General features: G+C 34.9%; 1 protein-coding gene across 1 annotated transcript in view; it reads left to right on the forward strand.

Moving 5' to 3' along the window:
• Positions 1-1,094: 1,094 nt before the first annotated feature.
• NAALADL2 (N-acetylated alpha-linked acidic dipeptidase-like 2) overlaps positions 1,095-12,099 on the forward strand; it is a 48,362-nt gene continuing 37,357 nt past the window's right edge. The window contains exon 1 of the mRNA XM_008594417.1: positions 1,095-1,623. Within this exon, the coding sequence (XP_008592639.1) occupies positions 1,130-1,623 (494 nt within the window). The 5' untranslated portion in view covers positions 1,095-1,129. The remainder of the gene's footprint in view (positions 1,624-12,099) is intronic.

The raw sequence follows: 12,099 nt of genomic DNA on the forward strand, positions 1-12,099 counted from the left end.
TGATCTGGGGCAGTCTGGCGCGCTTCACTCCGCCTCTGTGGAGTCCTTTGCTGGCTTTCCTCAGATTTTCTTCATTTTTTAAAAATTCTTTTTTTTTCCTTTTTTTGGTCCACCAATTATTTCAAAAAGACTATCTTCAAGATCAGAAATTATTTTTTCTGCTGTTCTAGCCTGCTGCTTAAACTCTCAGTTGTGTTTTTTATTTCATTGGGTGAATCCTTCAGTTCCATGAATTCTGCTACCTTCTTTTTTAAAAGTATTAATCTCTTCGTAAATTTCCTCCTTCATATCCTAGATTTTTTCTTGTTTCATTATGTTGTCTAACTGATTCTTCTCATATCTCAGTGAGTTTCATTAAGATTGTTGCTTGTAATTCCTTTTCAGTCATTTTAAGGGTTTCCTGCTCTATAGGATCTGGTATTTGAGAATTACTGTATTCTTTTGGTGGTGTCATATTTTCTTGTATTTTCATATTTCTAGTATCTCTACACTCATGTCTGGTTATCTGGTAAAGCAGTTGCTTCTTCTGTGACTCTGGAGTGAGCTTTGAGGAGAGAGACATGCTCTTCTTTTTCCACTCACCACTTGTGACTTTCCGTGTGTCAATACAGTCGAGTGCCTGGTGGGCTGCCTACACAGTGGTTGTGGCTACTGCTTTGGTGTTGAGCTGCTTTTGCAGCAGCTGTGGCTGTGGAGGTGGCTGTGGTGGGCCACCTGTGTGGAAGTAGTGTTTTCAGCATGGTCCTTTCTTGCTTCCAGGCAAGGGATGCTGCCCTCAGCTCCTGCCTAGGACCCCAGTGTGCTCTGTTGCTTTTCTGCTTCCAGGCAGAGGGAGCTGCCCTCATCTCTTGCCTAGGACCCTGGGAGTGCTCTGTTGCTCACCTGCATCCAGGAAAAAGGGGCTCTATTTTTATTTTTTAATCTTCCTTTTCTATAGTAACATCAAGCAAAACCTGACTAAATAATTAAATAAATATTACTTTCTATAGGGAGATGATATTTCTCCTGATTATAATCACTAAGATTTTATGGTCACCAGTATGGTTTACTGTTTTATTTTGTTTTTACTTGTAAGTTTTTTGTTTATTTTAAGAAAATATATTTCTCTTTTTTTCCCACAGGTAAAAAGATGGCCTACCAGAAGGTCAGTGCAGATCAAAGAGCTCCAGGACACTCACAGTACTTAGACAATGATGACCTTCAAGCCACTGCCCTTGACTTAGAGTGGGACATGGAGAAGGAACTGGAGGAACCTGGTTTTGACCAGTTCCAGTTAGATAGTACTGAGAATCAGAACCTGGGACATTCAGAGACTGCAGACCTTAATCTTGATTCCATTCAACGAGCAACTTCACCAAAAGGAAGGTTCCAGCGACTTCAAGAAGAGTCTGACTATGTTGCACATTATCAAAGATCTGCACCAAAGAGCATCCGCTGCAACTTTTGCTACCTTTTAAAAATATTTTGCACAGCCACCATTTTATTTATTTTTGGAATTTTGATAGGTTATTATGCACATAAAAATCACCCTTCAGATGCTACATCTTCAGGAACAGTTGATCCTCAGTTATACCAAGAGATCCTTAAGACAATCCAAGCAGAAGATATTAAGAAATCTTTCAGGTAAGTGTAGAAGAGATGGATGTTGTAGGAATGTATTTCTTGGGAAAGATGTCTCAAAGGGGTATTGAACTGGTGATTTTGCAATTGTTTAAGTTAATTTTGCAAGCTGAGAAATATAACTTGCCAGCACACAAACAATAGAAACTTCACAGAGGGGATGCAAATTTTCAGATTTATGGTACTGCAATACAGATTCATGGTGCTGTTTTATTAATTCACAGTAGGAATCATAACTATTATGGAGACTAAAATATTCCAACCAATGCACTTTCTTCTTTTTAGGAAGCCCAGTTAGGCCAAATTGGGATGCAAAGATTGCCAGATATACATGTAATAAGAACTAGGACATTATCCATAGGATTGAAAATTTTAATAACATCAGAATAAAATAAACCTAGTTTTGCTGATGTCATACAATTAGTGGATTACTTGAAAATGTCATTTGTTACATAATTAACTGTATGTAATTTGCTGTTACTTGTTATATAATTGTTATATAATGCTTAGTTGTATAAGGTTTCCTAGTTTATGAATTTAGTAAAGATAGGAATTGAAAGGGGAAGCCTACAAACTACCTTCCACATTTATTTTCTATATTTTCAGAAAAAGGATAGTCCTAGGTGAATTATATGTTATTTGTAGGTAGATGGCATAGAGATACTACTTCCTCAGGATATTCTTTCTAGGTTGCACTGATTTATTACAGCTGAAATGTTGGCAGGGGTGCATTTCTAGGGACCTTTCCAGAGAGCATGTCCACTGAAGATTCATTGTTTAATTCACATGCTGAGATATCAGATGTGCTTGTATTGGTGTTGGTGAATTCTTATACTCTTCCTGAAGATGGTGCCTGAATGACTAATGGGAATGTGTTTCCTATGCCTTTCTGTATCAGCTGTTCACTGTTGCATAAGCATCTATACAGATAATAATACTTTCTGTGACATTTCCCAATGTAAAATTGTTTTTATTGAATTGACTTGGAAGATATGCCATTGTCTTACAATAAATGTTTTTATCAGTCAGGGTGCAAGTGAGACAACAGAAAACTCCCTGAATATTTAAAACAGAGGGTATTTAAACTAGGGAAATGCTTCCATCAGTGATGAAGAACTGAGAAGCCAATCAGGGTATTAGAGGCAGCCAAGAGATTAACAACAAATCAAAGCTATTGCTAAATCCAGACTGGAGGGACAAAGGGAATGGTGGTAACCTGGTGGAAGCTGGAACTTTCCACATACACAAGTTCAGACGGGAAAGTAGACTTAGCTGGAGACATCACTGAAGACAGAATGATAGAAGTATTCCAGCTTCTGTCTTCCACCTTCACCTCTGTGTCCTAGCAATTGTTCCATTGACTGAACCCTGCAGGAAGCTGCTGACTTAGAGACTGGGAAACTCATCCTGAAGGGTCTAGCTCCCTGCAGTACAGGCTGGAGCAGGGGAAGGGCAAGAGGTCTGTTGCAAATAGGTCTAACTGGCTCAGGGATATTATTAAAAAACAAAGAAAGAAAATAGAAGAACCCTATAAAACTGTGTTTACTATAATGCCATTGTGGGCATCCATTCTATTACAAAAGAGTTTTCTTGAAAAGGATCCATGGGATTAATCTCTTTTAAATATTAAGAATAATTATGTTTTTTTCTGAGCATCTAGTTAGTTTAAATTTATGGACACAATGAATCTCATAACCTAGACTGCTTCCCTCTTTACTTTGGTTCTTAGTAAGTTTAGAGTCAAATATGCATTTGTAAGTTCATAAGGAAATTTATGGCATGCATTTTGTTTACTAACTAGGCTACATATATTGTTTCTCCTCATATTCCTTTGGTTTTCTTTGCCTTACTTGTTTTAACTTTTTTTCAGAACTGTAGATATCTTTAAAGGATGATTTATGTCCCCTTTGCGAATAGACAACTGATTCTAAAATTTAAAATATATAAATAAATTAAAATATTCATTATTTCCTTCAGAATGGAAATTGCATGATGGTAAGGCTCATATTCTGCTCTTAAACTCCAAAATTAACAAAATGAGATATATTTTAAAGCTATTGATGAAAACACCACCAGCAATTATACTCCCAGGTATTATTCCATAGTTGGACACAGATTCACAATTATGATCCATCAAATAGCCGTATTTTTCTTCCTGATTGAGAAAGATATTCTTCTTCAAAAAATAATATTTTTGGTACAAATATGTTTACAGTAACTTTCTGACAAGAACATCCTGTCCAAAGACAACTTTTCCCTTAACAGACTTGCTAACCACATGCCTTATTACGATTTCCTGTGTTTACTAAGTAATCTTAGTTGTAACTCTGTACATCACAGATTCCTACTGTTAGTTTTTATCAATTTATGATCAATTTTGGGCTCTTACTGGTGCATTCTTTTGTTCAATTACTGTCTTTCTTATTTGTTGTCTATTCCTGCCCATGCTCTAAGGCTATGCCAGTTCTTTTCAAATATCCTAACAGTTGTGCAATATAAAAAATGCTCTTTTTATAATAAATTAGACTGCACACTCTACAAGGGAATGAACCAAACTTGTTTACCCATCATGATACCCCCTTCATCTAGTAGATGTTGAATAATATTTTTTTTAAGGGATGGAATGAATGCATGAACAAATGAGAAACAGATCTGTGTTTAGTTTATTAATTATATCATGTATTTTGAAAATCATCTTACCATCTAGATTTTTCATATTGTATTATGATTATATTCAAAATATTATTATGAACATAATATTTATTTATATTATGATATGTAATTATAATAAAATATTTTAAATTATGTAACTATACCCAGAGGATATGCTATGTTCTGATTTTAAATAAGTGACAACTCATATCAAAACTATGTACTGCAAAAATGTTAAAGTGTCTCTTTTTATGTCTCAGTTACACTGAGGCATGAAAACAATTGATGCTACATTTCTTTCTATGACCAGCATGTAGAGCTTGGGAATAAAAAAAAAAAAAGGTAGCCTAGACTCAGAGATGGTCACCCATTTGTAGCCTATAAGAGGTTGCAGAAGTTGAGACATAGGACAATGGAGAAAAAGAGATGTTTGAGGAGAGCTGCTGGTGTGCTGTAAATCCCAACCTCTTCTCAAGGGGGTGTTTCAGATCCCATGGAAGAAAAAGTTTAACAGAACTACTTGGAAGAAATTGATATTTGTCTCATACAGAGTGTCTAACTCTTACCAGAGAAATCTAAGTAATGACAGATGGACTGTATAGTTGCTGATAAAAGTGCAAAAGAAGAGGCAGTTGTTTGGGGTGGTCTATAGCAAATTTTGTTTCTATAGACTCTAGGCTGAGAGAGAGCAAGAGAACAGGAGCACTGGAGAGGGGAAAAGCTGGGGGTGTAGTCACATGTCTGGGGACTGTGGAAAGAGTAAGCCAGGAGTTGGAGGAAAGTGTATTACTCACGTCAAAGGAAGGTGAGAAGTTCCAGTCATGGGATGGGCGAGTCTCTAAGGAACCCACAAAGAACACACAAGAGAAAAATTCAGCCACAAACTCCTAGAGTACCTTGTCAGCTCGTAAGAGTATCCTTAAAGTGAGCACAAACTTTGCTCCCTCTCTACATTTCTCACATGCTCTGTTTCGACACTGGAGGTGTCAGAATCTCTGAGGGAGGAGTAGAGATAAAGCAAGGAAGAAGTGACCACTCTCCAATCTTTGTCTACATGGCTCCCAATCAGGAGATAGCCAAAAACTGGGGAAAAGTCTAAAGCTCTCACTATTCCATGATCCTGAACATTTTAATTACTCACTGGAGGAACTCAGTCATTTATCAGTGAGCAGAATTGCTGAAGATTTTATCCAGGAACAGGAAAAAAAAAAACTAGTCCCAATGAATAAATGTAAATGAAAATGAAGGTTTTTATGATTGCATTAACTTAGGTGTTCTTGCTCAATGGAGAGGTTGCACATGTGTTATTTTTATGTAATATTTTAGAACAGAGCACACTTGAATAATATGTTGATTCATAGAGAATCATTGAGAAATGTATTCCCTGCATATCTTAATTTAAGATCCAAGTTACCCAATAATAAAATCCACATAATATGTTCACTTAAGCCAAATACTTGATATTATGTTGATCAAATAAAAGAAAGTAAATCAGAAGTTTAGTTACACTTGATGTCATGTCAACATAGTCAAAATTAACACAGATATGAAGACCATGTTAGTATATGTGTGAGAGTGTGTGTGTGTGTATTAATTAATCACCTAAAAAGATTCTCTTCTGTTGATCACTTATACCTGCTTAATTTGTTGCTATTTGAAAAAAAAATGCATCCACTCTTAAGTTGCTGGCTTATTTATTCCATATATCTTCTTCTGTATAGGTGGATGTATATTCAGATATATAGCATATCCTAAGATGCATCAGACTCAAGATAGTTAATTTAAAGTTGTATACTTTCAGTAGCTTGGAGCAATGACTACTTGGATATTCTAAGTTTATTGTAAGCATCAAAACAGGAGTCTGGACTCACGCACTAATCTATGAATAGGAGTTATTCATTTGATCAGGACTGATTGATACAAAGTCTGGATCCAGTTTGCTCCAGGGACCTCAGTAGCTGTAGTTCCTTGATTTTCACTGAATTGTTGTCCCCCAAAGTGACTTAACTCTCTTTCCAGCTCTACTAGTTTTTGTTTATATCCTACATCTTCTCCAAAAACCAACTGCTATGTTCCCTAACACATCGTTCCTCTATTCCTGTTCCTCAGGATGAAATAAGGTTATTATCCTTTTTGAGGCCAGAAATGTTTGTGACTGTGTGTCAAGCACTTATTCATAGTCTAGTCAGCTTTAGCCAGTGGGGATGCTGGTCACCTTGTATAAAATATGCTTACCTAGGACCGTTGAAGGAGCTCTTCAACTTAGAAGAAGCTTAAATGTGGCAGGCACAATGTTTTATTTCTATTACATAATAAAGTTTCTGAGCCTTTATCATATATATTTTTAAGGAATGACATTATCTATGTCCATATATATATATATATATATTTATATATATATATACACACACATACATACATACATACATACATGAGGGATGTTCAAAAAGTTCACGGAAGGATTTGTATTATCTTTTAATTCAATTTTTCCACTTACTTTTTGAAGTACCGTCATGTGAGTGTGCATGCATACTAAAGATTGTAAGTACATTGCTGAACAAAGTATGTTGAAAACTTCAAAATTAATTAACAAATAAAATAGTGTAATAATAAGATATTTGAGGTGGATGAACCCATGAGGTTAAGTATATTTTTGAATGTGGGAATGCGTTCGCCTTGGACAGCTATAGATGCTGTAATATAGTGAGACAAAGAGAAAATGTGTTGTATTCTAATTATGACTAATACAGTTCCTTTTTTTAATGAAAAGAACATTATTTCTTTTCCTAATTATAAGTGCAGTATATACAGAAAGTTATAAAGAATAAAGTAAAAACCACCCGTAATCCTACCACAACTTTTAAAATTATTTTTTCTTTCTTTCTATCCTTCCATTAGTAAAATTATATTATGCCATGTATATTCTTTTGACATCTGTTTTAGAATTTTTTTCACGTAAAATATATTTAAAACCACTTTTCATCCAGTGAACATAGACTTAAATCATTACATTAAAGTATGGCCTTAGTATTCCATTATGTGGATGTCATGTAATTTATTTTACTGTTTCTTTTAAATGGACATTTAGGTTTTTCTCTACACACATTCTTGTACATCAGTCTTTGTGTGCTTATTTAATTATTTCTTTCTGATAAATTCCTGGAAGCAAATCACAGTCTCAGGGAGTTTAAATTTGTTTAGTTGTTTGCTCTGTGTTACCAGCTTGCCTTACAGAACCACCAGCCTTCCAGTTCTTCAGTATTTTTGATTTGGTTTTGGTAGACCAAAAATGATGTTGGCAAACTTTTCATATGTTGATTGACCATTCATATTTACTTTTTCTTGTATGAACTACTTTTTAAAGTATTTTCCCCATGGCTTTTATAGGTTCTTTCCCATGGCTTTTACAGGTTCAGAAACTAAGATGCTGTAATAGCAGTAGTAAAATAGCTGATCACCTTGGGTATGGTACCTTATCTTTCTGGATTTTATTTTGCAGACATAACGAATAGTAAAATAGAATCTCTAAATCTGTAAAATAAAGTGAACAATAAAATAAAATCTCTAGAGATTTATCTATTTTTAAATGTCTTCATTATTTGGACAGGGACAATATGAGTATTTTTTATTATTTGGACAGGGAGAGTATGAATATTTTTTCATCATTATATTTCTTGGTACAGGTAATTAAGCATGAGTTAAGTTATACTGTGAAATAAACCTTCTAAACATAATAAAAGACCATATTTTCTTAGCTAGTGATTGACACTAGAAAAAGTTTAGAAAATGTTATAAATTATCTTCAACAATACCGTGATGAATGAGACCTTGTCTGGAAACCTCGGTAATAATGTTGTTTCAGATAAAGACATACGAGGTACTTCAAAAAGTTCATGAGAAAACAGAATTATAAGATAATGCGAATCTTCCCATGAACTTTTTGAAGTACCCTCGTATTTTGGTAATTACTTAATTTAATATAGTAAATTGAAATGGATTCCCAAATCTGGTTCGTTTTCTTTTCTTCTGAAATAGACTTTAAAAAATGATCTTCTTCCTTCCTCTTCCTTCTTCTTTCGACTCTTTCTCCTTTTCTTCCTCCTTTACTTCCTTTTGACAGCTAAATCGTGTATTCAGTTATCTTACATATAACGTGGGTGGTACATTTTGTAGTACCAATTAAATCTTACCATTGACATTGTTTGGTTACATTACCTAGATTTAGTGACATTAAAATAAAGGAATGGAAAATTTGCTGCATTCATACTGCCACTTCCTTTTTAATACTCCTTCTGTGCCCATGAGTCATGGCACTATTGTCACTGTACTTGGCTCACAATCCTTCTCAACCCAACACTTTTGGCAGCCCTTACTAATTGCTCAGAGGTACACAAGGGACGATTTGCCATTGTTACTCTACGCTATCTCTATGCTGGATCACATGAGAAGAATTGGGTTGATTTAAATTGTGGGGATGAATGTCCCCCTTCTGGAACAGTAAATTCCATACTTTTACCAGAACAACTAGCTGCAGCGAGAACCACAGATTTATGGCCACCCTGTAATGCCAAGTAGTCCAAAATGTTAGAACCCTGCTTTTTAGCATGCACAATATTTTTTTATCATTTTTCCCATACAAAGTTGGTCACCTGAAAAGAGGAACTCTCTGTTCAAACTATCTAGAAACAAAATATATAATTTGCTTTTTCATCCAAATCCTTGCTCACCTGTCCTAATTTACCATTCCATGACATGAGAAAATAAACAGCTATGATGCTTTTCTGTTCTCTCTTTTAACGCAGTCATTAGGTTTGTTTACTTGTTATTCTATTGTCTTTGTTCTCACCCAATCTCTTCGTTCTTTTCATACCTCCCTTTCCACACCTACCACCCGTGTTTACTTCCTTCTAGTCAAGAACCACTATAATTCCTGTATCAAGGAATGGATGATTGCTGTAGTTTCCTGTTCAAGAAAGGTGACAACTACACATTCCCTCCAGTCTTAAATGCAGGACGCAAGTCCTTGCCTAAAGATAAGCTGGCTGTGAAGTTCATGGAGACCCAGAGAATGTTTTCATGGTTATAGAGCACCAGAGAGACTGTTATAAATTATTAGTTTGCCTCTCCTTTCACCCCACAGGAATATATTTTTTGCTGTTGTGCTTTTGTACAAATGCAAGCTTTTTCTGTTTTATGATGGTGATGCCCATAACAACTGTTCTCCTCTAGTCTCCAACCTTACTTTCCGACCATCTTTCTGCTCCTTCCCATTTTATTACTATTTTTTTTTGGCCCTTTGCTTTTTGCTTCTATGATGGTGATGCCCATAACAACTGTTCTCCTCTAGTCTCCAACCTTACTTTCCAACCATCTTTCTGCTCCTTCCCATTTTATTACTATTTTTTTTTGGCCCTTTGCTTTTTGCTTCATGTTTTTTGTTTCTCTCCAGTTTCATTATTGGAAAAAATTAGAGCAGGAAGGTTGGGAGAAATGAAGAAAGCAATAAAGCAACTGATATTTTAATTGGAGAAAAACATATTAATGTATAACAAAAGTGCACATAATTCAATTTATGCAAATGATAACAGAATGAATTTAACAGTAATAGAGTGATGGCTCCTAAAGGAAGTAATTAGCTTTTCTATCATTGATCTCTCCAGATAACAAATGTGCACTGTCTTAAATTTAATCACAAAAGGAATACATAGGATAAGATTTATTTAATTATGCATAGTATTTCATTGCTGTGAACTTTAGATAAGGCAACTGCTTAACTCAGAGTTTTTCAGTGTTATGCAGAATGGCATTAATTTTCTTAACTTCCTGGATTTGACCCACAGATGAAAGCTTATGCCCCTCACCATCCTTGCATGTTTGGCCAGAGCACCACCCACCACTGGGATGAATGAGGATTGTTGGCAAAGGGAACTCTGACTGCGGTGACTTTCTCCATGTTGACCTGTTCAAATACTGTGGTTCTTTGAGTTCTGACCCAGGTGCCTGCTCCTTCATGGTGCTCCTAATCTCCCACCAGTTCAGTTCTCTGTCTCTATCTCCATTTTCCTCTTTCCTTGCAGCTATCAATACTTCATTTTTCTCTCTTTTTGTTTTTCCTACTTTGCAGTGGAGAAAGAACTATGTGTCCGGCACAGTACCTGAGTCATAGTCACAGGCACTGAGTAAGTCTTCACTGCATGAGAGAATGAACCCAGAGTACAGACCTTCTTGATAAATCATCACTTCCATGTAGATGATCTTTATTTTTTTAAAAAAAGAAAAGAATATACTTCTGATATTCCTGTATCTCATTGAAATTTTAAATTAAAATACCATATATGTACATATATATATACCTCCCTAATTTTTGAGCACATTTTATCTGCATTTGTTCTCATAGTACTAAAAAAAAAAAGAAAAGAATATACTTCTGATATTCCTGTATCTCATTGAAATTTTAAATTAAAATACCATATATGTACATATATATACCTCCCTAATTTTTGAGCACATTTTATCTGCATTTGTTCTCATAGTACTAAAAAGTTGTTTTTGAAGGAAGAAGATTTTCTTTTCTCATATGTAAACATGTGCTGAATTTCTGCTATATACCAGACACTCTGCTAATCACTCTACAGTGTTTAATGACATTCTGTTTAATCTGGAGAGTATTTGTTTTCTATAAAGTAGAAATGAGAGTAAAAATTTCACATAAAGGTATTTCCACGGTCAAAGGTTATAAGAAGATACAAAGTAGATCCCCTCACAGGTCTTTTTATGATGTACTGCCAGTTTCAGGTTCAGGAAGAAGTTATCTCAGTCTAGGGCCATTTTTGCCTAAAGGCTTGCTTTCTTCCTATTCAATGGTTAAGTTCAAAGCGTTCTCTGTCTCTCTCCTGCTCCCCTACTCTCTCCGTCACACACATGCACGTACACATGCACAAATTATTTTATCTGTTTGGTTACATACTGAGATTAGATTACTTGCTTTTCTAGTAAGCAAGCAAATTTTCTTTTCTTAATCTTTTCCACCAAATCTATCTGATGTAAAACATCAGGAAGAAGTTAGATTGTGAAGGATCAAAATGTAGAAGCCCTTCATTTTTCTAATTTGATCTTTGTTGTATTCTTAGTTGGAGAGATATATTTTATGTAATTGCAGTGACTATGTTTTACTGTCAAGGACATATTTTCGTCAGATATATCAAGATCATCTGTGCTGTCCAGCTGCCTGTACTGATAATTGATCAATCTTAAGGCTAGCCACATTTTTCTTGTATCTTTTTCCTGCATTGACTATAATATGGTTTTCCATCCATTCACTTCTTGATCTTATTCATTCCAAAAAAGGAACAACATCAGTCAGAAGTAGTACAAGGGAATAAAAAATCTTTTCCTTTGAGGATCAGGTATGTCAGTTTCCTGTGGATTCACTTGACTTCCCTACACTCTTGCCGTAGAAAAGTTGGTAATGATCACATTTAGTAGAATGAAGTATAAGTTAAACATGGAAAGGTTGAGAACTGATTACAGGCTTCTCTCTTTCATATTCGTCTTTAATGTCAATGAAATCAAGATTCAAATGGCAGATGTAGTCCTTTGAGATTTGCTATTTGAAAATCCTGATCCATGTTTTAGAAATTAAGCAAGACATTTGAAAATTTCAGCTAAAAATATTAATTCCTTAATCTCATAAGGATGCTTTACAAGGGGCATTTAAATTAAAATATATTTAAAGATATATTATTTATGCAAAATTTACCAAATCAAATTAAGTACTTTATTGTAGTCACTTAGAAAATTCCACATGGCTGTTTTTTAGCTGATGGT

This window comes from Galeopterus variegatus, unplaced genomic scaffold (genome assembly GCF_000696425.1).
Source record: "Galeopterus variegatus unplaced genomic scaffold, G_variegatus-3.0.2 Scaffold10750, whole genome shotgun sequence".
Taxonomy (NCBI): Eukaryota; Metazoa; Chordata; class Mammalia; order Dermoptera; family Cynocephalidae; genus Galeopterus; species Galeopterus variegatus.